This window comes from Erinaceus europaeus, chromosome 12, assembly GCF_950295315.1.
Source record: "Erinaceus europaeus chromosome 12, mEriEur2.1, whole genome shotgun sequence".
NCBI lineage: Eukaryota > Metazoa > Chordata > Mammalia > Eulipotyphla > Erinaceidae > Erinaceus > Erinaceus europaeus.
Genome location: NC_080173.1, coordinates 11,167,758 through 11,190,476, shown reverse-complemented (window position 1 = coordinate 11,190,476; position 22,719 = coordinate 11,167,758). Strand labels below are relative to the sequence as shown.

Sequence of the window (22,719 nt, the reverse complement as noted above, 5' to 3'; positions counted from 1 at the left end):
GAGCATGGCCAGAATTTTGTATTATTACTGTGACACAATTCAAGTATCTTGCTAATCATTTGATCATCACAACAAACATATGAAGAGCTATAGGATTACTTGCTTATAGACAAGATGAGGAAACTGAATGCACATTTATAATTGAAGCAGAGAACGTGGAAATTAACTTCAACTGTACCAGGCTTTTTCTAGCCACCCATAAATTTTAAACCAAGGGGAACAGGCAGTAGTGCAGCAGGTTAAGCACACATAGTGCAAAGTGCAAGGACGGGGAGTAGCTTCACAAGCAGTGAAACAGATGTGCAGGTGTCTATCTCCCCCACCCCGTCTTCCTCTCCTCTCTCCATTTCTCTGTCCTATCCAACAACAACAGCAATACCAACAACAAAATACAATAACGACAACAACAACAAAATGGAAAAAATGGTTTCCAGAAGCAGTGGATTCGTAGTGCAGTCAGATAGCCCAGAGATAACCCTGGAGCAAAAAAAAAAATTTTTTTTAAACCAAATTCCCTCTTCCTCCTTGTGTTTGTAAAAACCCTGGCAGATTTCAAGCCTGCTTCTGGTGTGTGCAAAAGTCCCAGCAACCATCTCCTACTCCTTGTATGCATAATTGTGAGTCACTTTTTGTCAACTTTTCTTTATCTATAAAAAGGGAAATCTTTTTTAAAAAAAAATATTTATCTTCCCTTTTGTTCCATTGTTGCTTTTTTACTTTTATTGTAGTTATTGTTGTTGTTACTGATGTTAAAGTTATTAGCTAGGACAGAGAGAAATGGAGAGAGGAGGGTAAGACAGAAAGAGGGAGGGAAAGACAGACACCTGCAGACCTGCTTCATTGCCTATGAAGTGACTCCCCTGCAGGTGGGGAGTCAGGGGCTCGAACCGGGATCCTTACACCGGTCCTTGCGCTTTGCGCCATGTGTGTTTAGCCCTCTGTGCTACCACCCGACTCCCAAAAAGGAAAATCTTGCAGTACATCAGGGGCCAGAAGCTCTTTGGCATGAGTCGATTCTGAGTCTGGTGCGCCAAAAATAAAAGCTCTGTTTTCCAGTAACCCCTAGGTATGGTGACTTTGTTTACCAGTTCCCAGTTTCCATGACCAGCAGATGACAGATCCGGAGTATGTGGATAGATAGTAAGGGACAGAAATGTATGTGCATATGTGCTGTGTGATGAACTGTCTAGGGGAAGAAACATAAATGGTAGCACTGTGCCTGCCTGACTGAGTGTAAGAATAAAGATGAATTCTTTGCTGCATTTTCTCTTGTGGATTTTGAGCTTATTGTACCACATTGCTTAATGTTTCGTAAGTGAAAGGAAAATGTTAGCCGCAAGGCGTTTCCTCCCAAATCACCCTGAAATGAATTCAGAGAAGTCACCATGTTGCTCTTGTTCATGATGGTTCTCTGTTGTTGCTGTTGTTTCACTATTTTATTTTATTGCTACCAGGGTTATCGCTGAGGCTCGATGCTGGTGCTACAAACCCACTACTCCTGGTGGCCATTCCCATCTACCCACCCCCCCTTTTTTTTAGATAGGACAGAGAGAAATTGAAAGAGGATGGGGAGATAGAGAGGGAGAGAGAAAGAGAGATACCTGCAGACCTGCTTCACTGCTCATGGAGTGGACTCCTTACAGGTGGGGAGCAGAGACTCGAACCCAGGTCCTTGTGTTTGGTGATATTTGTACTCCACCTTGCCTGGCCCTTCCCCATTATACTCCTGTAAGCATCCACCAGGGGCCCCAGAGAAAAGCCACAAGGAAACTTGAAGAAACAAAAATTCGATTAAGAAAGCTTTCCTTTCCAGGTGCCCTTTGGTTTGCAAAACTTCCTGAAAAGGAGCTGAGAAATGTGTGTAGACAAGGCAGCAAGACTTAAAGAAGATGGGGCCGGGCAGTGGCACACCTGGTGGAGCGCACATGTTACAGTGTGCAATGACCCGGGTTCAAGCTCCTGGTCCCCACCTGAAGGGGAGAAGCTTCACAAGTGGTGAAGCAGGGCTGCAGGTGTCTCTCTGTCTCCTTCTCTCTATCTCTCCTTTCGTCTCAATTTATGGCTGCCTCTATCAAGTAAATAGAGATTAACAAATTTAAAAAAAAAAAAAAAGGAGATGAGGAGTCAGGTCTCTCCTCATGACGTCTCCCCACCAACTGGGATGCAGTGACAGTACAGGCTCCCCACGGGGTTGCTGGCGTGAAGGTGCTCTGTGTTGGAGACATCTCTGAGCCACGCTGTGGAGGTTCATGGGGCTGGGGTAGCTCATGGCTACATAGCAGAAGGAGCCTCCTGACTGAGCCCTGTGGTAGCAAGTCCAACCGCTGAGTCGCGGTGACTGGGTTGCTACACTTAACCTGATTCAGATCCTAGCTACGTTTGTTTTACAAAAGATTACTTTCTCTCTAACTGGTGGACTTAAAGTTCACTCCATGGAGGAGAAAGGACCCTTCAGCTTCTGCCATGTCCCAACCTGTAGAAGTCACTCTTCTGATAAGAAGCAAGTTACTCTGTGCCAGGCCTGGAATATACCAACACTGGATTTACTTCAACAGACTGTTTCTAATGGTTCATTGTGGGCTCAGTGAGACAGCTCACTTGAAAGTTGCCCACTTTGTTATGCACACAGCCCAGGTTGGAGCCAGGCCCCCACCATGGAGAGAAGAAGCTTCCATGCTCTAATGTCTTTCCCTCTCTTCCTCTGCCTCCCAGTCTGGGTCCCTTTTCACCTGAAAAAGGCAGCCTGGGTAGGAGAGATAGCATAATGGTTATGCAAAAAGGCTGAGGCTCTGAGATCTCAGGTTCAAACCCTGCACCACAATAAATCTGAACTAAGCAATGCTCTGTAAAAAAAAAAAAAAAAAAAAGTGTTAAGGTGGGGGTGAAGATAGCATAATGATTATGCAAAAGACTTTCATGCCTGAGGCTCCGAGGTCCAAGGTTCATCCTCTATACCACCATAAACAACAGCTGAGCAATGCTCTGATAAAAGGGGGGGGGGGGGGGGTCGGGCAGTAGCGCAGCGGGTTAAGCATCCCGGGCCAGGGTACAGGAAATCTTGTCTTTCAGGTCCAGGAATGAGGGGGTGGTAAGCTTATTGGAATTCCCCTCAGCTAAAATTTTCTGAATTCTGATTCCCTCTCAATACCTCACCACCCCTGCCTATGTGTCACTGGTCAGGCCCTCGGTTTCAGGGTCCTATGGCCACTCTAGAAACCAGATAGTGACAGACACAGAACGGGCAGAGGTGAGGGGCTGGGTCAGCCTTGTGCAGTGTCTGGAATAGCTGGTCCCCTCTTCACTCTGTTCCCTCACTCCCCAAGCCCCACCCCCACCCAACACCACTGGGGAACTTCATGCTCACACACCACACAAATGCACTCTCTGACCTCTATGTCCAACCCCTTCACCTCTCTAGTGACTGCAAGATAATGCCTGTGACTCACTGTGACCTTTCTTCCTGTACTTGGAGAGAAAGAAGCTCACCTCTTACCAGCTTTCCACAGTCTCAACCCGGCCTGCGTCCCGGGCCACCTCCTTCAGCACCGAGTCTGTCTGTCCTGCCACACAGAGCTGTCGCTGCTGGCCAGTGGACTCAGTCCAGGGCCGTGTGGATGAGGTCACACTCCCACTATCCACCTGCCCCTTCATCCCCACCATAGCACCAACCCTGGACTAGCCAGTCACACTCTCAGACTTCACTGAAGAGCTTGGGATTTGGGTGTAATCAGAACACTGGAGGGTGGGGAGATAGCAGAATATTTATGCAAAAAAAAAAAAAAAAGATTCTCATGCTTGAGGTTCCCAGGTTCAGTCCCCCTACCACCACCACCACCAGTAACCAGAGCTGAGCAGGGCTCATGCTCGCTGGAGGTGCTTAAATGACAGCACAGCACAACAGCAGAGGTCCGGAGGAAGGACAGAAGTGAGACGCACACCTGGAGCCATCTGGGAAATTCCTCTTGTCTCCACAGCACACTCCCTCCTGGTGCTGGCTGCCACCCCATCCTGTGTTCCCAGAACCGCAGGAACACCCTGTCTTGCCACACGGGGACGTGCGTGGTGACAGGGTGTTCATTCAGTTAGAGCATTCAGGTCCTATCGCTGCCCAAACCCAGTGGACTGCAGCAACACTCATTATCACCTCTTGAATCCAAAAGCCACAAATTCTCAAAAGTTGGCAGGATTGTGCTGGTCCAGCTCCTTGAAACTGCATGAAGGGGGCAGGTAATGGCGCACCCCATGTTAGGATCTGAGTTCAAGCCCCCAGATCCCCATCTGCGGGGGGAAGCTTCCCAAGTGGTGAAGCAGGGCTGCGGGTATCTTTCTCTACCTCCCTATTACTTCTCAATTTCTCTGTCTTATTCAAACTAAATAAATAAAATAATAAATAATAAACATTGAAAAAATATTTAAAATGAAGGAAGAAGAAGCTATATAAAATCCTAACATGGGACCCTTCTTCTTCAGAGTCAAAAGTGATTCAGGCCCTCCTGGGAGCCCACACCCTTCTCCCTTCCCTATTCCCTCAGCCCCCACCCCAGTCCAGGTCTGTGCCGGCTCTGGGTCCCAGCTTTTGGCCTCTCTGGCCACATATTCTGCACATCCTCCTTGGTGGGCTGGAGTCTCAGTTCCCTCTTGGCAGGGGGTGGGAGGATAGAGAGGACGCTGCCCACTGCCCACCTGCTAGATGGAGAAGGGCACTGGGACAGAGCTGGGGGCACCCTGAGGCTCACTGGGTTTGTAGCCACTGGCCTCTGATAGCACTCTGACACTCCATACACAGGTGTAGGGGTGTGTGTGTGTGTGTGTGTGTGTGTGTGTGTCCATCTCCCTTCCCCTCTGTACATCTACACTTAATTCCTCCTTTGCATCTCATAAGATCAGTAGTAATAACAGAGAGGAAGTATTAGGAGGTGACTCATGCAGGCATAAATAACTAAACGCTCAAGCCACTGAACAGAGCACTCCCTCCACCCCGTGGGACCCACTTGCCACTTGAAAAGCCTTCTGACAGCTTCCAGCTTCGTCCCAGAGCTCAGAGGAGACTGCTCAAAAGGGCTCCCCACATATGCCACACCACTGGCCCCAACCCCGTCACTTCACTGAAACACAGCCTTGCCTTTTGACTTTTACTTACTTAAAATGGGTCCAAATATTGTTCCGAATTATAAGAAAATCCCTGTGGCTTCTCACGGGCAAAGAGCACACTTGGAAGAGACAGAGGGTGTAGGGGTGTAGCGGGGAGGACACCTTGGCGTCAAGTCTAAGCTTGTGGCTATAATGCTACGGTGTTTCCAGCCCAGCAGGACGGCCCCTCTGCAGCTCACAGGTGATATATCTCGGGATGACATTCACCCAGGAGCCCTCTTACTGCAGGATTGTGGACACATAGCAGGTGTTATTTAACTGACCCGTTTCTTCTCTTTTATGATATTTTAAACTGTATTAATCTCTCATATTAACAGGGAAATTAAGAGTCCATCCAGAGCCTGGGCAGCCTCTGTGCTGTCTGGGCCGCAGGCTCCCTGTCTGCAGGATGAGGGACCCGGTCTTCAGTGCTCTGCCAGCTCCCTTTTCCCTGAGCCTTGTCCCGGATCCTGTGTTCTAGATGCTTCCATGGGGCTGGTGTTATAAAGCTGTCAGTGGAACCATTTCTCGAGTCCTGGGGCAGCATGGGGGGAGCTGAGACAGCACACATAAACACACACACACGCACACACACACACCCCACACACACACCCCACACACACCCCACATACACACACACCCCACATACACACACCACACACCACACACACATACCCCACATACACACACCCCACATACACACACATACCACACACACCACACACACACCACACACACCACACACACACACCCCACATACACACACCCCACATACACACACACCACACACACACCACACACACCACACACCACACACACACACCCCACATACACACACACACCACACACACACCACACACACCCCCCACATACACACACCCCACATACACACACACCACACACACCATACACACCACACATACACACACACACCACACACACACACACCACACACACCCCACATACACACACACACCACACACACACCCCACATACACACACACACCACACACACCACACACACACACACACCACACCACACCACTGCTGCAGGGATGAAGTTGAGAAAGAGGACTGACAGCCAGAGCAAGGACCCTCCCTGCCTGTCCTTTCATTCCGGCAACAGAGAAACAGTCTGTGGGAGTCTGATGCCTTATTAGCCACCTTGAGGAGGGCAGGCTGGGGCCGGGACGGAGAGCAGGGCCAGGCCCAGGTTCATCGCTTCTTCACCAAGCTGTACACTGGCTGCTCATCCACGGGCCTCTGAAATGGATTCTCGTCACTCTTAGAGTCCTGGGCTGCAAACACCACCGTGGTGTAGTGCACGTCCTCCTTGGGTGCAGCCTACAGAGAGACACTGAGACTCAGAGAGAGGCAGCAGGAAGGTGGGTGCCAAGGGGACCTGGGAGGGGGCTTGTACTGGAGCACAGGGCCCACCTTCCCCTCTGTTAACACCTATCTCTGACAGGGACCAGGTTCTGAGCTCCCACCCCCACCCCTGCTCCACCCAGACACACACTCACAAAACCCTGTCCTCAAAACCTGGGGGAAAGGGCCCTGCAACGGGCATTGAGACCATTAGTCACCGTCCTGGGGGAACAAGGATGTTGCCGGAACCATGTGTCTGGTATAAAAATCACTCCTCAGTCTCCTTCACCAACTGCCCCTCCCAGCTCTTCCACTAACGGGAGGGAATTCAGAGTCCTCGGGACAGCCTAGGGGAATCTGAGATAGAAACCTGAAAATCAGGGGCCAGTGGTGGCACACCCGGTTAAGTGCACACATTACAGTTCACAAGGACCCAGGTGCAAGCCCCCGGTCCTCACCTCCAGGAGGAAAGCTTCACGAGTGGTGAAGCGGTGTTGCAGGTGTCTCTCTGCCTCTTTCTCTTTCTATCTCTTCCTCCCCTCTGAATTTTTCTGTCTCTATGCAATAATAAGCAAATAAAAATATTTAAGAAAAGAAACCTGAAAATCAGAGTTGATGATGCCAATGAGTTTATAGGACCCGAGCAGTGAGGCATCATGGAGGTGCCTGATCAGAGCTGTGCTTCCTGGACTACTAGCACTTTCCAGAAGCCTCTCCATCTCCTGCTCACCCCACTGTCCAGACACAGTGATGCCAAGCTCAGCTCTGGGAAAAGCCACACTTGCCCCATGATCTGTGTGGCCCTATACTAGAAGAGCCCAGGGTCACCAAGGCAGCTTCTCAGGTCCCCTCTGTGCCCACCACCTCCCTTGGGTGATGTCCCCCTAAAACTGAGGGTCCCCACACCCGCTGAGCCTGGCACTCACCACTGTGCTGTATACCACCTCTTCTGGCCGAGGGTGCATGGGCTGCCCCTGGAGTGGCCTCGTCTGCAGCTCCAGGTTCGCATAGCAGGGCTCGCTCTGTGGGTGGGAGGGGAGGGTCATCTCCCATTCTCTCTCTCTTTCTAAAGATTTTATTTATTCATTAATGAGAAAGATAGGAGGAGAGAGAGAAAGAATCAGACATCATTCTGGTGCATGTGCTGCCGGGGATTGAATTTAGGACCTCGAGGCTGGGTGATGGCGCACCTGGTTGAACACACATATTACAATGTGCAAGAATCCAGGTTCAATCTCCCAGTCCCCATCTGCAGGGGGAAAGCTTCACAAGAGGTAAAGCAGGGCTGCGGGTGTGTGTCTGTCTCTCTCCCTCTCTATAACCCCCTTCCCTCTTGATTTTTAGCTGTCTCTATCCAAGAAATAAAGATAATTAAAAAATTAAAAATAAAGAACTTAGGATCTCATGCTTGAGAGTCCAGTGTTTGACCCACTGCATCACCTACTGGACAACTTTCCCAGTCTCTCTCTGCTTCGATACCCCCAGTCTAGCCCTCCCCCAACTCCCTACCCTTCTGCTCCTCTCCCCATGGTAGCTCAATGGCCCCTAGGCCAACACAGGAGACCCACCCCTCTCTCAATGTCCCTAGAGGGAGGGGGCAGGCTAGCCGGAGTGCTTGACAGCCCCAGTGGCCAACCCCCCAGGTGTCCTTCTGCCTGCCCTGGGCAAGTGCCCCATCCCACCGTCCACCCAGACCTGTTGCCTAATGGAATTGTCCAGCACCCCGCCGCCACCACCATGTCCACCCTGCAGCAGCCTAATGTCAATCTTCTTACCTGACTGCTGTTCTGGAGTGGCACTGAATTCCTACCAGCTAAAGAAAGGAAAGAACAGTGAGAAGGTTGAACCCCAGAACAAAGACAGGGAGGGGTCCTGAGATGCATCTGAGGGGAGGCTTTTCCCTAATGACTGGTCCCTGGGGGTGCATGGCTCCAGGTCAGCAGTGTGGAAGGAACCCCAGAATTTGGTGAGCAGGTGAATTAGTGAGTGAGAAAATGGGAGGGGAAAGACCGTGGATAGTGGAAGCGTTGGTGGAGCCTGGTCAGTTACTGACTTAAGAGAATACGCTATGGGCCTGGCAGTGGCACACCCGATTGAGTGCACACCTTACCATGTGCCAGGACCTGGGTTCAAGCCCTCGGTCGCCACCTGCAGGGGGAAGGCTTCACAAGTAGTGAAACAGTGCTGCAGGTGTTTCTCTGTCTCTCTCCCTTTCTATCTCTCCCTCCTCTCTTAATTTCTCTCTGCCCTAGCAAATAAAAATAAATAAAAGTTTAAAAGAGGTGGGTGGACAGGAAGTGGTGCACCTGGTAGAGAGCACATGTTACAGTGCTCAAGGACCTGGGTTCAAGACCCCAGTCCCCATCGGTGGGGTGGGAGGGAGCTTCTTGAGTGGTGAAGCATTGCTGAAGGTGTCTCTATATATTTTCTCCCACTTATTTCTCTATCTGTGTCAAATAAATAAAATATTTTAAAAGAGAGAGAGGAGAGAGAACATATGATGTCTGCCCCCAGACACCTGCTCTGTTCTCAGTGGGACCATGATGAGAAGGGGGAAAGGTCCCGTGACAGGAGGTGACCTTGAGCTAGTGCCTCTGTCAGTGACAGATTTTCTCCAGTGGTGGGAGAGCTCAGGTGTGTTTATTATGGAGAGATGAATGAATGAATGAATGAATGAATGAATGAATGAATGAATGAATGAATGCTTTATATATTCAGGGAACCAACTGGCAGATGGAAAGCCACTCTGTTCCACTTTTTTTGTATATGTGTCTTTTCTGGTTTTCTTTGGACTTGGACTTATTCTCCAGTTCTTTTCTTTTCTTTTCTTTTTATAGTTCTTGAGAGCCTTTACCCATTGTGTCACCTCCTGGGCCACTATTTCTCCAATTCTTAGCAGCATTCACAGATCCTCTTTTTTTTTTTAAAGGAGCCTTTCTAGGTGAAAGGGCACTGAAGTGACCTGCTGGGACCCACAATTCTGAGTCAATGCAGCTGGGAAAATCCCCATGTGGCTGGCAGTGTCCTAGAATGGCCCAAGGCCTGTGGGAAGATGGTGGGGGCAGCAGCCTGGGAGAGGAAGTGGCTTCCTTCTCATGCTTCAAGCCTGGAGGGACTCCTGACTTCTCTTTCCAAGGCTGGAGCTTCATAGGCTTAGCTCACTTAGTGCTTGGCCACACACTTGGCCCAACCCTAGCCCAGCCCCTATTGCATTGAAGGAAGTTATGGTGCTGTGGTTTCTCACTCTATCTGTCTCTCTGTCTCTCTCAATGGATCAACTTGAAGCAGTGAAATAACAACAACAAAAATAAGCTGAACTTTTCTGAGAGGCAGTAGGAACAGGCAAGGCAGGAGAAGAGAGGCTGGTGTGTGTGTGTGTGTGTGTGTGTGTGTGTGTGTGTTTGGGGGGCAGAACAGGGTCTGGCTGGAGGTGAGTGTGAAGCAGTGATCCCCCAGCTCCTAATTAGCCTTGAAGCTATAGTGGTAGCACACCTCCTCCATCACCCCACTGTAGCCTTTAAGGATGGACTTGTTTCAGGAGAAACAATCACCCCTGGAGGAAGGGGCCTCTGTTCTGGGAAAGGAGAGCTCTCAGAACAGCAAGGAGAGGGAAGCCTGGTGGTCACCTTGGCTGCAAGTGATCTGCTCTTATGAATATCTCCACTTCCCTGGCTATGAATGAACGAATGAATGAATGAATGAATGAATGAATGAATGAATGAATGAATACTTTATATATTCAGAGAACCAACTGGCAGATGGAAAGCCACTCTGTTTTACTTTCTTTGTATGTGTGTCTTTTCTGGTTTCTTTTATTGCCATTGTTATTTCTTCTGGGGTTTGGTGCCAACACTACAAATCCACTGGTAGAGTTTTTTTTTCCTTTTATTTTTCCTATTTTATTTGATAAGACAGAGAGAAATTGCAAGGGGAGAGGTGACAGAGATGGGGATAGAGGGGCCAGGCAGTGGTGCACCTGGTTAAATGCACACATTACAGTGCGCAAGGACCCAGGTTCAAGCCCCTGGTCCCCACCTGCAGGGGGAAAGCTTCACAAGTGGTGAAGCAGGGCTGCAGATGTCTCTCTGTCTCTTTCCCTCTCCCTCTCCATCTCCCCTCTCAATTGTACTCTGTCTCTATCCAATAATAACTAAATAAAACTATTTTTTAAAAAGAGAGAGGGAGAGAAAGACAAGCGTCTGCAGACCTGTATCATCATTCCTGAAGCATCCCCCCTTACAGGTGCAGAGTAAGGGCTCGAACCTAGGTCTTTGAACTTGGTAACATGCGCATTCCACCAGGTGCACCACTGTCACGCCCCTGTTCCATGGTTTTCCATTTGCTTCTGTCAGAACTTACTTGTCAGGTGCGGGTTGGACACATACTGAGTGCCAAGGGGCATACCACACACCACAGGTCTTCTCTCCCCTCAACCAAGCTCAGAAGGTAGCAGGTGCACCCCAGGGTGCCCAGAGCTTATGGAAGACACCACTGCTGCTACTGGAGATATTAACTGAGCCACTGACTCAGCAGAGACCTATTAGCTGCCTTCACACAGATGGTCCGTGATCTTACGGCTCTGCACAGCCAGTGGGGAAGCAGGAAAAGAGACGGTGAGTGTGGTGTGGCCTGTGACAGTGGCCGTTCACTCAGGAGGGGCCTGAACTGCTCTTTGGGGGCCAGAGAAAGGTCTTGAGGAATGAGAGTCCCAGAGACCACCAGGAGTGAGGGAGGAGCAGAGGGCAAGGGAGACACCCGAAGGTTTCAAGTGAATGCAGAGAGGGAGAACGAAGCCATGGCTTTGCCAAGGGACAAGTTGGGGACAGCTGTGCAGAGGACAGGGGTGGTGGGAGGGGTGACAGGGACAATGTGGAGTGCTGTGATGCTTCTGCAGGGACCTGGGCTGCTGAGGGTTCTGAATAGAAAGTAACGTTTTTACTGGGCAACCTGCCCCTAGACCCTGCTGTGAAAAGGCCTCCTTCTGGGCTCCCACCCCACAGTCTGTATCCACACAAGGCCACTTCCTCTGAGCCAGCCCTCACGGTCACCCAGGATGAGTTCATCCTGGGGACTGGGATGCAGCCTGAAGACAGAGGGTGTGGTCAGGGGCTGCCTGTCGAGGGGGTGGGGGAGGATAATGAGGGTTTGTCCGGACTTACCTTTGGCCTGTCTCCGAACCATCCTCCAGGCCAGCAGTGAGGACGCCCCCAACAGCAGCAGCAGGAAAGCTAACAGGGGAAGCAGCACCTGGAACCTGAAGTGGGGGTTTGGGGGGGACTGACCAGAGGCCACGCCTTCCTCCATTTCAATGGCTAGATAGATAAAGTGGAACTTTAAAACCAAGTAGACAGTGAGAAGCTCCCTTCCTACACATCCCCCATCTACCCAATGCACCCCACCACCACACATATACACTGTGCACTCAATCCACACGCGGCCAAGAGCCTTTCACAGACTCACTGGTTTATTTATTTGACCAGAGCACTGCTCCGCTCTGGTGTATGTTGGTGTGGGGGACTGAATCTGGGACACTGGTGCTTCAGGCATGAGAGTCTCTTTGTATAATGTAAGAGATAGGTCTTCTCTTCAAAGGAACATGAATAGAACAACTGTTTAGTGCAAAAAAATTTATATATATATATATATATATATATATATTGTTATCTATAGCCACCTGTGCTCACTAGTTCTGTTTTCTTTTCTTTTCTTTAATTTCTTTTTAAATTTTTTTATTATTGTTGTAGTTGTTGTTATTGATGTTGTTGTTGTTGGATAGAGCAGAGAGAAATGGAGAGAGGAGGAGAAGACAGAGGGCGGGAGAAAGACAGACACCTACAGGCCTGCCTCACCACCTGTGAAGCGACTCCCCTGCAGATGGGGAGCCGGGGGCTCGAACCAGGATCCTTAAGCCGGTCCTTGCAATCCCTTCCTATTTCTTCTTTTCCTTTCCCCTCTCAATTTCTGTCTATATCAATAGCAAAAAAAATAAAGAAAGAAAAAAATAGATAAAGAAAAAAAGTGGCATCTGGGAGTAATAGATTCATCATGAAGACTCTGAGCCTCAGCAATAACCCTGGTGGCAATAAAAAAAAAGTAATAATAGAATTAAAAACAGACACTAACTTTTTACTTAACAGAACTGCATGCATTGCTTAATGCCATGGTTATATACTGAGAAATGCATGCAAGTATCATAGATCATAAATACACAAGACTTTTATGTCTGAGATCCTGAAGTCCCTAGTTCAATTCCCAGCACTACTACAAGCCAGAGCTGAGCAGGGCTCTGGTTTCTCTTTCTTTTGTATTCCTTCTCATCAAAATAAAATGTTAAAAGGGGGTTGGGCAGTAGCGCAGCGGGTTAAGCGCAGGTGGCGCAAAGCATAAGGACCAGCATAAGAATCCCGGTTCGAGCCCCCGGCTCCCCACCTGCAGGGGAGTCCCTTCACAGGTGGTGAAGCAGGTCTGCAGGTGTCTATCTTTCTCTCCCCCTCTCTGTCTTCCCCTCCTCTCTCCATTTCTCTGTCCTATCCAACAACATCAATGGCAACAATAACATTAATGACAACAACAAGAGCTGTAACAACAAGGGCAACAAAAAAATGGGGGGGAAATGCCCTCCAGGAGCTGTGGATTCATGATGCAGGCACCAAGCCCCATTGATAACCCTGGAGGCAAATAAATAAATAATGTAAAGAAGAAGGAGGAGGAGGAGGAGGAGAAGGAGGAGGAGGAGGAGGAGGAGGAGGAGGAGGAGGAGGAGGAGGAGGAGAAGGAGAAGGAGAAGGAGAAGGAGAAGGAGAAGGAGAAGGAGAAGAAGAAGAAGAAGAAGAAGAAGAAGAAGAAGAAGAAGAAGAAGAAGAAGAAGAAGAAGAAGAAGAAGAAGAAGAAGAAGAAGGAGAACATAATTCCACAAACCCAGATGCTAGCGTTTCCCTGCACACCTGGGAAAGATACGGGAACTGCTGAGGTTTGTGTGGCCCATTGCTAAGTGCTCGGGACTGTGCGTCTTGAGAGCTCTGTATGCTCGCACAAAGGAAGCAGTCCTTTGCTTATCGTCACAGTCACCTAGCATTCCGCTACAAGCACAGACCCTAGACCCTACAGTGTTTGATTTTTCACTTGGGGCTGGACGGTGGTACACATAGTACTGAGTGCAAGGATCTGGATTGGAGCCCCCTACCTGAAGTGAGGAAGCTTCACAAGCGGCGAAGCAGGTCTGCAGGTATCTCTCTCTCTCTCTCTCTCTCTCTCTCTCCCTCTCTATCTCCCCCTTCTCTCTCAATTTCTCTCTGTCCTATCCAATAAAATGGAGGGGAAATGGCCTCTAGGAGCAGTGGACTCATAGTGTCGGTACCAAGATACCCTGGAGGCAAATATATATATATCACCCTGTAGTCCCACCATTTCACATGTGGGTAAGAAAAACAGGTTTACCGAGAGGCTGACACAGCTTAGGGGTGGTCCCCTCATAAGCCCAGGCTCCTCCTTTGATGCCTCGTTTGTACTGGTCCCCACAAAACCTAGTACTGTTCCACTTTGCAGCATGTTTAGGTCTGAGCTTCACCTTGCCAGAGATTAAGACTGTGACTTGCATGCATGTTATTACGCACTAAGGACCCAGATTCAGGCCCCCAGACCCCATCTGCAGGAGGGAAGCTTTGTGAGCAGTGAAGCAGGGCTGCAGGTGTTTCTCTGTCTCCCTCTCCCCTCTCAATTCCTCTCTATCTCTAGTGAATAAATAAGTAAACAATTAAAATAGCAAATAAAAAAAAATTTTAAAAGATTGTGACTTGGTTTGTTTGGAGCCTATGGAAGAGTTTTTGGGGTGTCAGACCGTCAGGAATCTGGCAGGGCTTAGTCTGGGAGGAGGCCTTTAACTCTGGGGTTTCCTTATAGGTAGAAATTACTTTGTTATTCACGAGCCCTTTGGCTCATGCCAGAGGTTATGTGCAGAGAAGATGCAACTCAGGATGGAGGCTGGTGACTAGATTCAGAGACCTAGGGCTTGGAGCCAGTCTGACTTTCCAGAAGTAGAGTAACTAGGGACTGACTTCCACCACAGGGCCAATGACTCAGCTAGCCATGCCTATGTGATGAAGCCACATCGAAAGCCCTGGGCACAGAAGCTTGATTCAAACTCTCAGTTGGTGACCCCAGTGATGAATCAGGATGGCGGTATACCCGGCACTCAGGGACAGGGCAGAAGAGCTCTGTGCTCAGGACCCTCCCACACTCACCCAGTATAGCAGTTCATGTGGCCGACCCTAACCTTTCCCCTTCGTGATAACACTGTATAATAATTGTTACACTCGAATTATATCTCCTCTCTTTATTAAGTGAGGTTTCTAAGTTATCAAATGCTGTGGACCAGCTGGCTACAAATTTAGGGGCATGGTCCAGGAGGTGGCACGTAAGCTAGAGTGCTAGACTTCACAAGCACGAGGTCCTGAGTTTGATTCCCAGCATCACTATGTGCCAAAAACAAAACAAAACAAACAACAATAGTACTCTGGCTCTCGCTCTCTAGTTCTCTCTCTCTTCCTCCTCTCTCTCTCTCTCTCTCTCTCTCTCTCTCTCCATCATTAATGAATGAATAAGTCCTCAAAAGGTTTGAGGGCTCCCAAGACCCCCTACCCCAGGTCAGCAACACCTGCAAGTGCTCAGGAGTTTAAAGTCAGGCAAGGTTTTTGAAGGCACAGTTTGAAGTCTGTGGGAGCAAGCCCGCGGCCTTCGGAGCTCCAGATGGTCTCTGCAGATTAAACTCTAACACCAGGCGGCATCAGGTAGGGAGTCTCTGAACCCCTGAAATGGTGTATGTTTCTGGAGAGACAGTGCCAGATTCTCCCAGGAGGAGCCGAGACCCACAGATGGCCAAGAATCACAAGTTTCCAAGGAAGAGGCCGAGTCTTTGGGATCATATAAGCCTGAGCTGCAAACTAACCTGCGTCTTGCAGCTACATGGCCCAGCAAACTGCTTCACCTCTCTGAGCACGGGGCACTCTCTGTAAGGTGAGGGTAGGAACAGTGGTTGTAGGGAGTCACTGCTGTAAGGCCTTTAGCTCATCCCTGGGGTCTCTCATCAGACATCTCCTGCTGTCCATCCACCCTGAACATCTCCCCAGCTGAACCCTCTCCCAGAACCCAGGGCAAGTCCAGTGGAGCCTCAACAGACAAACACCAGAGTAAGTACATACACACAGTAGTTTTCAACCCAGAACACACACGAGGGGAATCAGAGGTCCCCAGTGCGCAGGGGTGTGACACCCCCACCCCCACCCCCAACTGGGCCACACAGTCAGGAGAGGAGGTGCCTCCCCTGAGGTCTCCCTACCACCATTCCTGCCCCCCCCCCACTCCACTAAGGAGGAGGACAGACACCACTAGGATGTGGAGACTCGGTGCCTTACCCTATCCTTGACTGGGCCTCCTCCAGGATGCTGGCACTGTGGGTGGTGCTCTCTGTGGCTGGCGTGTGGAACGTCTGAGGCCACGTGTCTGGGGACACGACGTTAATTGTGGTTGAAGGTGTCGAGGTCTTGGCAGCAGTGACACTTGTTGGTGACTGCCCTGTTGGTGCTGGTGCAGAAACACAAGTCAGACCAGAAGGTTCTCTCCAGACTCACTCATCATGTTTTTGTTTGCTTTATTTGTTTACTTTCACACAGAACACTTACTTGGAAGGGGACAGGCTGTAGGACCAGGGCTATCACCTCTGGCCATGTGAATATTTCCAAACAGGACACATGCACCACTCCTGACACTCCTGGGTCCACCCTGCCAGCGGGCTCAGGAGACCCCTAGTTACCTCCACGTCCAGACTCAGCCCCCAGTAACAGTTACATGCTGATTGACGGACCATTCTGTCTACACTGCAGCCCATGAGGCACTTGCTAGAGTGTCTGCTGTACTCAGTGCCTTCGCCCCTAGTCCCTGCCTGCCACTCCACCAGCGCTCAGCACAGTGTTCTTCCAGGAGCTCAGCTCAGGGTTTCTGCAGGGCTGACCAGTGTGTGTCTCTCTCTCCCTTTCACACACTCAGTGTCTCAGCCTCCCTGCACCTGGGCACTTTGTGCTCAATAGGAGGTCTCTCTCTCTCTCCTCCCTTCCCCCCACCTCACTCACTCACTCACTCACTCACTCACTCACTCACTCACTCACTTACTCAGAGTTTGGCCCAAGTCTCTGATCATTAGATCTGAGATAACTATCTTCACTATTCCCACCTGAGCCTCTTCAGGTGGCCCTGGTGTGGCATAGAGAAGTGAGGTGTGTGACTTACCTGGGAACACAGAGACTGTGACCTTGACGGTGAGATCCAGCCATGATTCTGTCAATGTCAGAGGCCTATCAATCCCACAGCAGTATTTCCCCGCATCTTCCTCAGTGAGGTTCTCCCAGGTCACTGTGAAGGTCAGGGCAGCAGGCTCATCCCTGATGCTCACATGGCCGCTCCTCACTTCTCTCTCTGATGCTCTGGTCTTCACAATCACTGCCTGCTCTGTCAAACACGGGCTTCTACACCAGTATTTCAGGTGGTTTCTGTATTTTTCCTCGTAGCGACACTGCACACTCAAGGATCTCCCCATGATGCCCTTCACAGAGTTGGGGCCACTCAGAGACACACAGCCTGGAAAACACAGGTGAATCAGGACCTCTAGGAGACAGCAGACCCGGGGTCCACTCCCTCCAAAATCTCTCACCTCATATCACCTACCCCCACCAGTCAGACAGACCACAGGTCAGTGTCCACTCCTGTCACCCCACAGTTCTGCCCACAGCAGCCCCTCCCTGCAGACCTCAACCTCCTTTTGCACTGCCCTACCTAAGCCTACCAGAGCAGGAACTCTCATTACCAAACCTAAGAACTTGCCTGCACCCACCAGCCCCACCCCAGCACCTCCCAGTCCTGAGAGGCTCACTAATCTAAAGAACAGCACAGATCCATCTGCCTCCACCCAAGGGACACAAAACCAGGGGAGACTGAGGCCTGCCTGCAGTCCACAGGAGCATGGGACACCCTGGAAAATTATGTGAATTAAAAAAAAAAAATTCTCAAACTTTGCCAGCATCCTTCATTCTATCCTATGTCTTAACTCACATTCTTGAGTGGTGATAAATGAGGGATCCTGCACAGCATTATGGGTATTGGGGTGAGAATATCTGTGCAAATAATATAAAGTGGGACCATATGAAGTTGCTGATGTCTAATTGTAACTAAGAAACAGAAACTTGGGTAGGGTAGATGGCATAATAGTTATGCAAAGAGACTCTCAAGACTGAGGCTCCAAAGTCCCAGGTTCAGTCCCCTGCACCACCATAAACCAGAGCAGAGCAGTGCTCTGATAAAAAAAAAAAGAAAAGAAAAGAAAAGAAAAGAAAGAAAGAAAGAAAGAAAGAAAGAAAGAAAGAAAGAAAGAAAGAAAGAAAGAAAGAAAGAAAAACTTCATCAGACACTGATCTGTTGTTGGACACCTGGGTTGCTTCCAGGTTTTGGCTATTACAAATTGTGCTGCCAAGAACATATGTGTACACAGATCTTTTTGGATGGATGTGTTGGGTTCTTTAGGATCTATCCCCAGGAGAGGAATTGCAGGGTCATAGGGTAGGTCCATTTCTAGCCTTCTGAGAGTTCTCCAGACTGTTCTCCACAGAGGTTGGACCAATTGACATTCCCACCAGCAGTGCAGGAGGGTTCCTTTGACCCCACACCCTCTCCAGCATTTGCTGCTGTTACCTTTTCTGATGTATGACATTCTCACAGGAGTGAAGTGGAATCTCATTGTTGTCTTTATTTGCATTTCTCTGACAAAGACTTGGAACATTTTGTCATGTGTTTCTCAGCCTTTTGGATCTCTTCTGTGGTGAATATTCTGTCCATGTCCTCCCCCCATTTTTGGATGGGGTTATTTGTTGTCTTGTTGTTGAGTTTGGCAAGCTCTTTATATATGTTGGTTGTTAAACTCTTGTCTGATGTATGGCATGTAAAGATCTTCTCCCATTCTGTTAGGGCTCTCTTTGTTTGGGTATTGGTTTCTTTTATTTATTTATTGGGAGATTGATGTTTTACAGTTGACAGTAAATACAATATTTTTTACATGCATAACATTTCTCATTTTTCCACACAGCAATACAGCCCCCACTAGGTCCTTCATAACATTCAGTCTAATAATGAGATCATCTTTGGTCCTGACAAACTAAAAAGTGAAAGACCAGTCCCCCACACCGCCGTAAGCTGGAGCTGAGCAATGAATACTCTGGTTAAAATTATATAATAGTTTTAAAAAAAAGTGAAAATACGGTGGCTGGGTGTTGGCACACATGGTTGAGCACACATGTTACAATACACAAGGATCCAGGTTTGAGCCTCCAGTCCCCACCTGTAGGGGGAAAGCTTTGCAAGTGGTGAAGCAGGGCTGCAGGTGTCTCTCTTCTTCTCTGTCTCCCCCTTCCCTCTTGGTTTCTAACTGTCTCTATCCACTGAATAAATAAAGATAATAGTAAAAAAAAAATTTAAATAAGTGAAAAGAGAAAATAACCACAGATACACAGAAAAGTTTTACAAATCAAAGTGGAACTTTGCTGAAATTTCTCTACAAATTGAATGCATTACTCAAGGTGAGTGCGTGATTGCCTAGAAAAACACAGATCACTGGAGTCGACACCCACCACATTCTTACTAAGTAAATGTCTACACCAACTTTCCTTTTCCAGGATGCTGTTCTGACTCTATTCTCTCCTCCCCCAGCTGTGAGTTGTTTTTTCTCTCTGCCTAGGGTTTGGTCCTCCTCTCTAAACTGGGTGACCCCATTACCCTTACCCACAGGTCCCAGTTCTTCTGTCTCCATATCTGACTGTCCTTTGAGTCCGTCCCACACTCTTGACTTTTCTTAGTAACATGAAAAGGACACCTCCCTGTTGTGAACGTCCCACATCTGAAATTTTGGGTGAAAACTATGACGCCATTCCTCCTCGAAGTTTTAGCACTTGTGAAAGTTTCATTATGATTTACAGATAGGTGTCAGAATGTTTCCGTTTAATCTTCCACTTCCTAGGAACACTAACTGTGTCCTGTCTTCAGCTTCTAGTGCTTTCTCCCACCCACAATCACCAGGACCCTGCCCACCAACCAGAGGCAGGAGGCGCTCTCTGCCCAGGGCCCTCACTAGTTCCAAAAATCATCCACTTCTGTTCCCTGAGCACTTTCATGAGTATCCCAGAGTCTCATCCCAGAGAAATGAATGAATCCAACAACTCAAGAAGTCAAGGGAAGAATATATACATGGACATCCAGCCAGAAGGAGCAAAGAGTAGGGAGCCAGGGTAAAAAGAGTGAATTTGGGGTGGGGGAGATAGCATAGTGGTTGTGCAAAAAGACTCTCATGCCTGAAGCTTCAAAGTTCCAGGTTCAATTCCCCCACACCACCATAAGCCAGAGCTGAGCAGTGCTCTGGTTTCAAAAAAGAAAAAAAGTGAATTTGAACAGGATTACAGAAAATGAGTATATGTATTAGAAAACTAGCTTTCTTTTGGGAGAATAAACAATAAAATAGACACTTCTGTAGGTGTCCAAAATAAGAAAACAATTGTACACAATTAAAAAGAAAAATAGCCAGGCTAGTGTGTAATTCTAGAAATAATTCTGCCAACTTAGATGAAACTGATGATTTTTCTAGGAAAATGTAAATTACCAATAGTGGCTCAGAACAGACATTTCTCAACGCAGAGCAATATGACTATTTCAGACTTGAGTGCTTCCCAGTGACACCTCTGTGAGGCCATGTGTTGGTAAGTTCACTGTGTCTAGTTACTTCTCTGTGTTGTCACCATAAATCACACAATTATATGTGTCAGTGACACCTCCACGAAGCTAAGGAAAATGTAAAGTAAAATTTCTTTCCCTTAAGGGGAAAAGAAAAAGAGGGAATTCAGACAACTTCACAAGTTCTCTCAAACCTTCCAGCAACACCCAATTCCTATTTTATTAGAGCAGAGTCAGAGACAAGAAAAATAGAAAAACCAGAGGCTGGGCGGTGGCACACTGGGTTAAGCACACATAGTACAAAGCACAGCCCCTGCCCCACGCCTGCTGTAAGGGCCCCTACACAGGTGGTGAAGCAGGGCCACAGGTGTCTCTCCCCCTCTCTATCTCCCCCTCCTCTCTCAATTTCTCTCTGCCTTATCCAATAAAAAAATAAATAAATAAAAATAAAAAAGCAAGCAGGAGCAGTGGATTCGTAGTGCAACACTGAGCCTCAGCAATAACCCTGGAGGCAAAAAGAAAGAAAGGAAAGGGAAAGAAAAGAAAAAAAACCACATGACTCCTTTCTGTGAAGTCAGCACAACTTAGTGAAAGTAAAAGCTGACAGCCTCTTCACATGATTTATCCCCTTAATAGCTCAAAGAAGAAAAGCTACTCGTGCCTGTAGATAATAAGAAAGCGTCCACTTCATACTGCTGTTATTTTAAAAATTTTTTTTGGGGGGGTGCGAAAGGGCCCAGGTTCAAGTCCCTTGTCCTCCACCTGCAGGGGGAAAGCTTCACAAGTGGTGAAGCAGGGCTGCAGGTGTCTCTCTGTCTCTCTCCCTCTCTATCTCTCCCTCCCCTCTCAATTTCACTCCGTCTCTAATAATTAATTAATTTTAAAAAATCTTTGTTAGGAGCTGGCAAAATAGCTCACTAGTGTAATGGGCTGCTTTGCCATATATATGGCCCAGGTTCAAGATTGCAAGATTGGCCCTCACTCTACTGAAAACAGACATCAGTGCTCTAGTCTTTCTCTCTCTCTCTCTCTCTCTGTGTGTGTGTGTGTGTGTGTGTGTCACAATACAAAAATTCTTTGGAAATGCACATAAGTGGATGTAACCTTTTTACAATGGTGTGAAAAACTGGACATTAGCCCAGTCAGGGTCAACATGGGGTGACGAGCACCTTCCCCAACGTGGCGTCATTGGGACCAGTTAGCAGAGATCACAGAGTTGCTGCAAACACAGCATCCAAGAGAGTCAACAGAGAAATGGAGGAAGGGGTGGGAGGCAGCTTCCCAGTTAATCCCCCAAAATCAGCATATTCCTCCAGAACAGCAAACAGACTAAACTAAATGACCACGGAGATGTTAGCCACCCTGAAAGGGCCTGGCCAGTCAGCAGGACTGTTGGGGGTCGGCTCTCCCACTGCTGGGAAAGCACAGAAGGGAACCCTGGAAGAGAGGCCTGGCCCTCTCCTTCTCTTCTCTGCCTGCCCTCCCCTCCCCTCCTCTCCCTCTCCACCTCCTCTGGTCCTGTCTCACTCCACTGACCTCCCCTGCCCTGCCCACCCCAGCCCAGACACCCCAGGCCACTCTGCTGTCCGTGAGACCCAGCCTGTTCCTGCCTGGCACTGCTTCCACTGGAGCCTGTTAACCCCCTCAGGAGTCTTCAGCACACACACACACACACACACACACACACACACACACACACACACACCAGCACAGTGCCTCCCTGTTGGATAAAAAGAAAATAACCCCTCTCCCTTCACCACCCCTCCTCCTGTGAAGGAGAAAGCAGACACTTGTCCATCCTCTTCCCTCTGTCCATCCTCTACAGCTCCCCATCCTGAGACCTGCACTGAAGCCAGACTCAGAGCGCCCTGCCCCATCTGACAGCACCCCTGAAGCCCCCTCCCCTTCCTGCCGTTGCCCCCCATCCTTCCACCCCCGCTCAGCCCAGGTAGCCCCTCACCTGGGAGCCCGAGCAGCAGCAGAGCTGAAGGCAGCCAGAGGCCACGGTCCCCCTGAGCCATGGCCCCTCCGTCTGCTGGACGCAGAGCCGCTGTCCCTGCCCTCAGGAGGAGGAGGAGGACCCAGGCTCCCAGGCTCCACTTCTGCTTTTGCTCCTCACGCTCTTCCTACTTCAGCTTCTTTTTGGTTCTATTCCTAGAGCGGGTCATGCTGAAGAAAGGGGGGCCTGAGACAGCCCACCCCTGGCCCCAGAACCTCTCCACCTCAGCTCTCATCCCCAAGACCACAAAACTAGGTTTCCTAGCATCAGCTGCTCCCCTGTTTCCTGTGGTCAGGGGACGGGCTGAGCCTGTTACAATCACACCACGTGCCCCCAGCCCTGGGTGACACCTACAGTGAGGCTCCCCTCTCCTGTGAGCCCTCCACTTCACGGCCCATCCCCCTACAAGCCAGTACACTGACTTTAGACTTTAGAATCAAATGGCTCCGAAGGGACTGGGG

At 49.1% G+C, this 22,719-nt stretch overlaps 1 protein-coding gene across 1 annotated transcript; it reads right to left on the bottom strand.

The window, feature by feature from the left end:
* Positions 1 to 6,116: 6,116 nt before the first annotated feature.
* On the bottom strand, positions 6,117 to 22,366 carry CD300A (CD300a molecule). Its single transcript, XM_016188639.2, has 7 exons — positions 22,220 to 22,366; positions 16,780 to 17,127; positions 15,909 to 16,077; positions 11,658 to 11,752; positions 8,274 to 8,311; positions 7,425 to 7,520; positions 6,117 to 6,474 (listed from the first exon to the last, which is right to left on the bottom strand). The coding sequence occupies exons 1-7, from the start codon at positions 22,278 to 22,280 to the stop codon at positions 6,346 to 6,348; spliced, it is 936 nt and encodes a 311-aa protein (XP_016044125.1). The 5' UTR covers positions 22,281 to 22,366; the 3' UTR covers positions 6,117 to 6,345.
* Positions 22,367 to 22,719: the final 353 nt, after the last annotated feature.

What these genes read in the sequence shown, in the direction of transcription:
- CD300A (XM_016188639.2), bottom strand. Translation starts at nt 22,280, where the DNA reads ATGGCTCAGGGGGACCGTGGCCTCTGGCTGCCTTCAGCTCTGCTGCTG. An exon ending in CACAGTCTCTGTGTTCCCAG is followed by an intron (nt 16,078 to 16,779) that starts GTAAGTCACACA and finishes TTTCTGCACCAG; the next exon opens with CACCAACAGGGCAGTCACCA. An exon ending in GAGGCCCAGTCAAGGATAGG is followed by an intron (nt 11,753 to 15,908) that starts GTAAGGCACCGA and finishes CCCCCACTTCAG; the next exon opens with GTTCCAGGTGCTGCTTCCCC.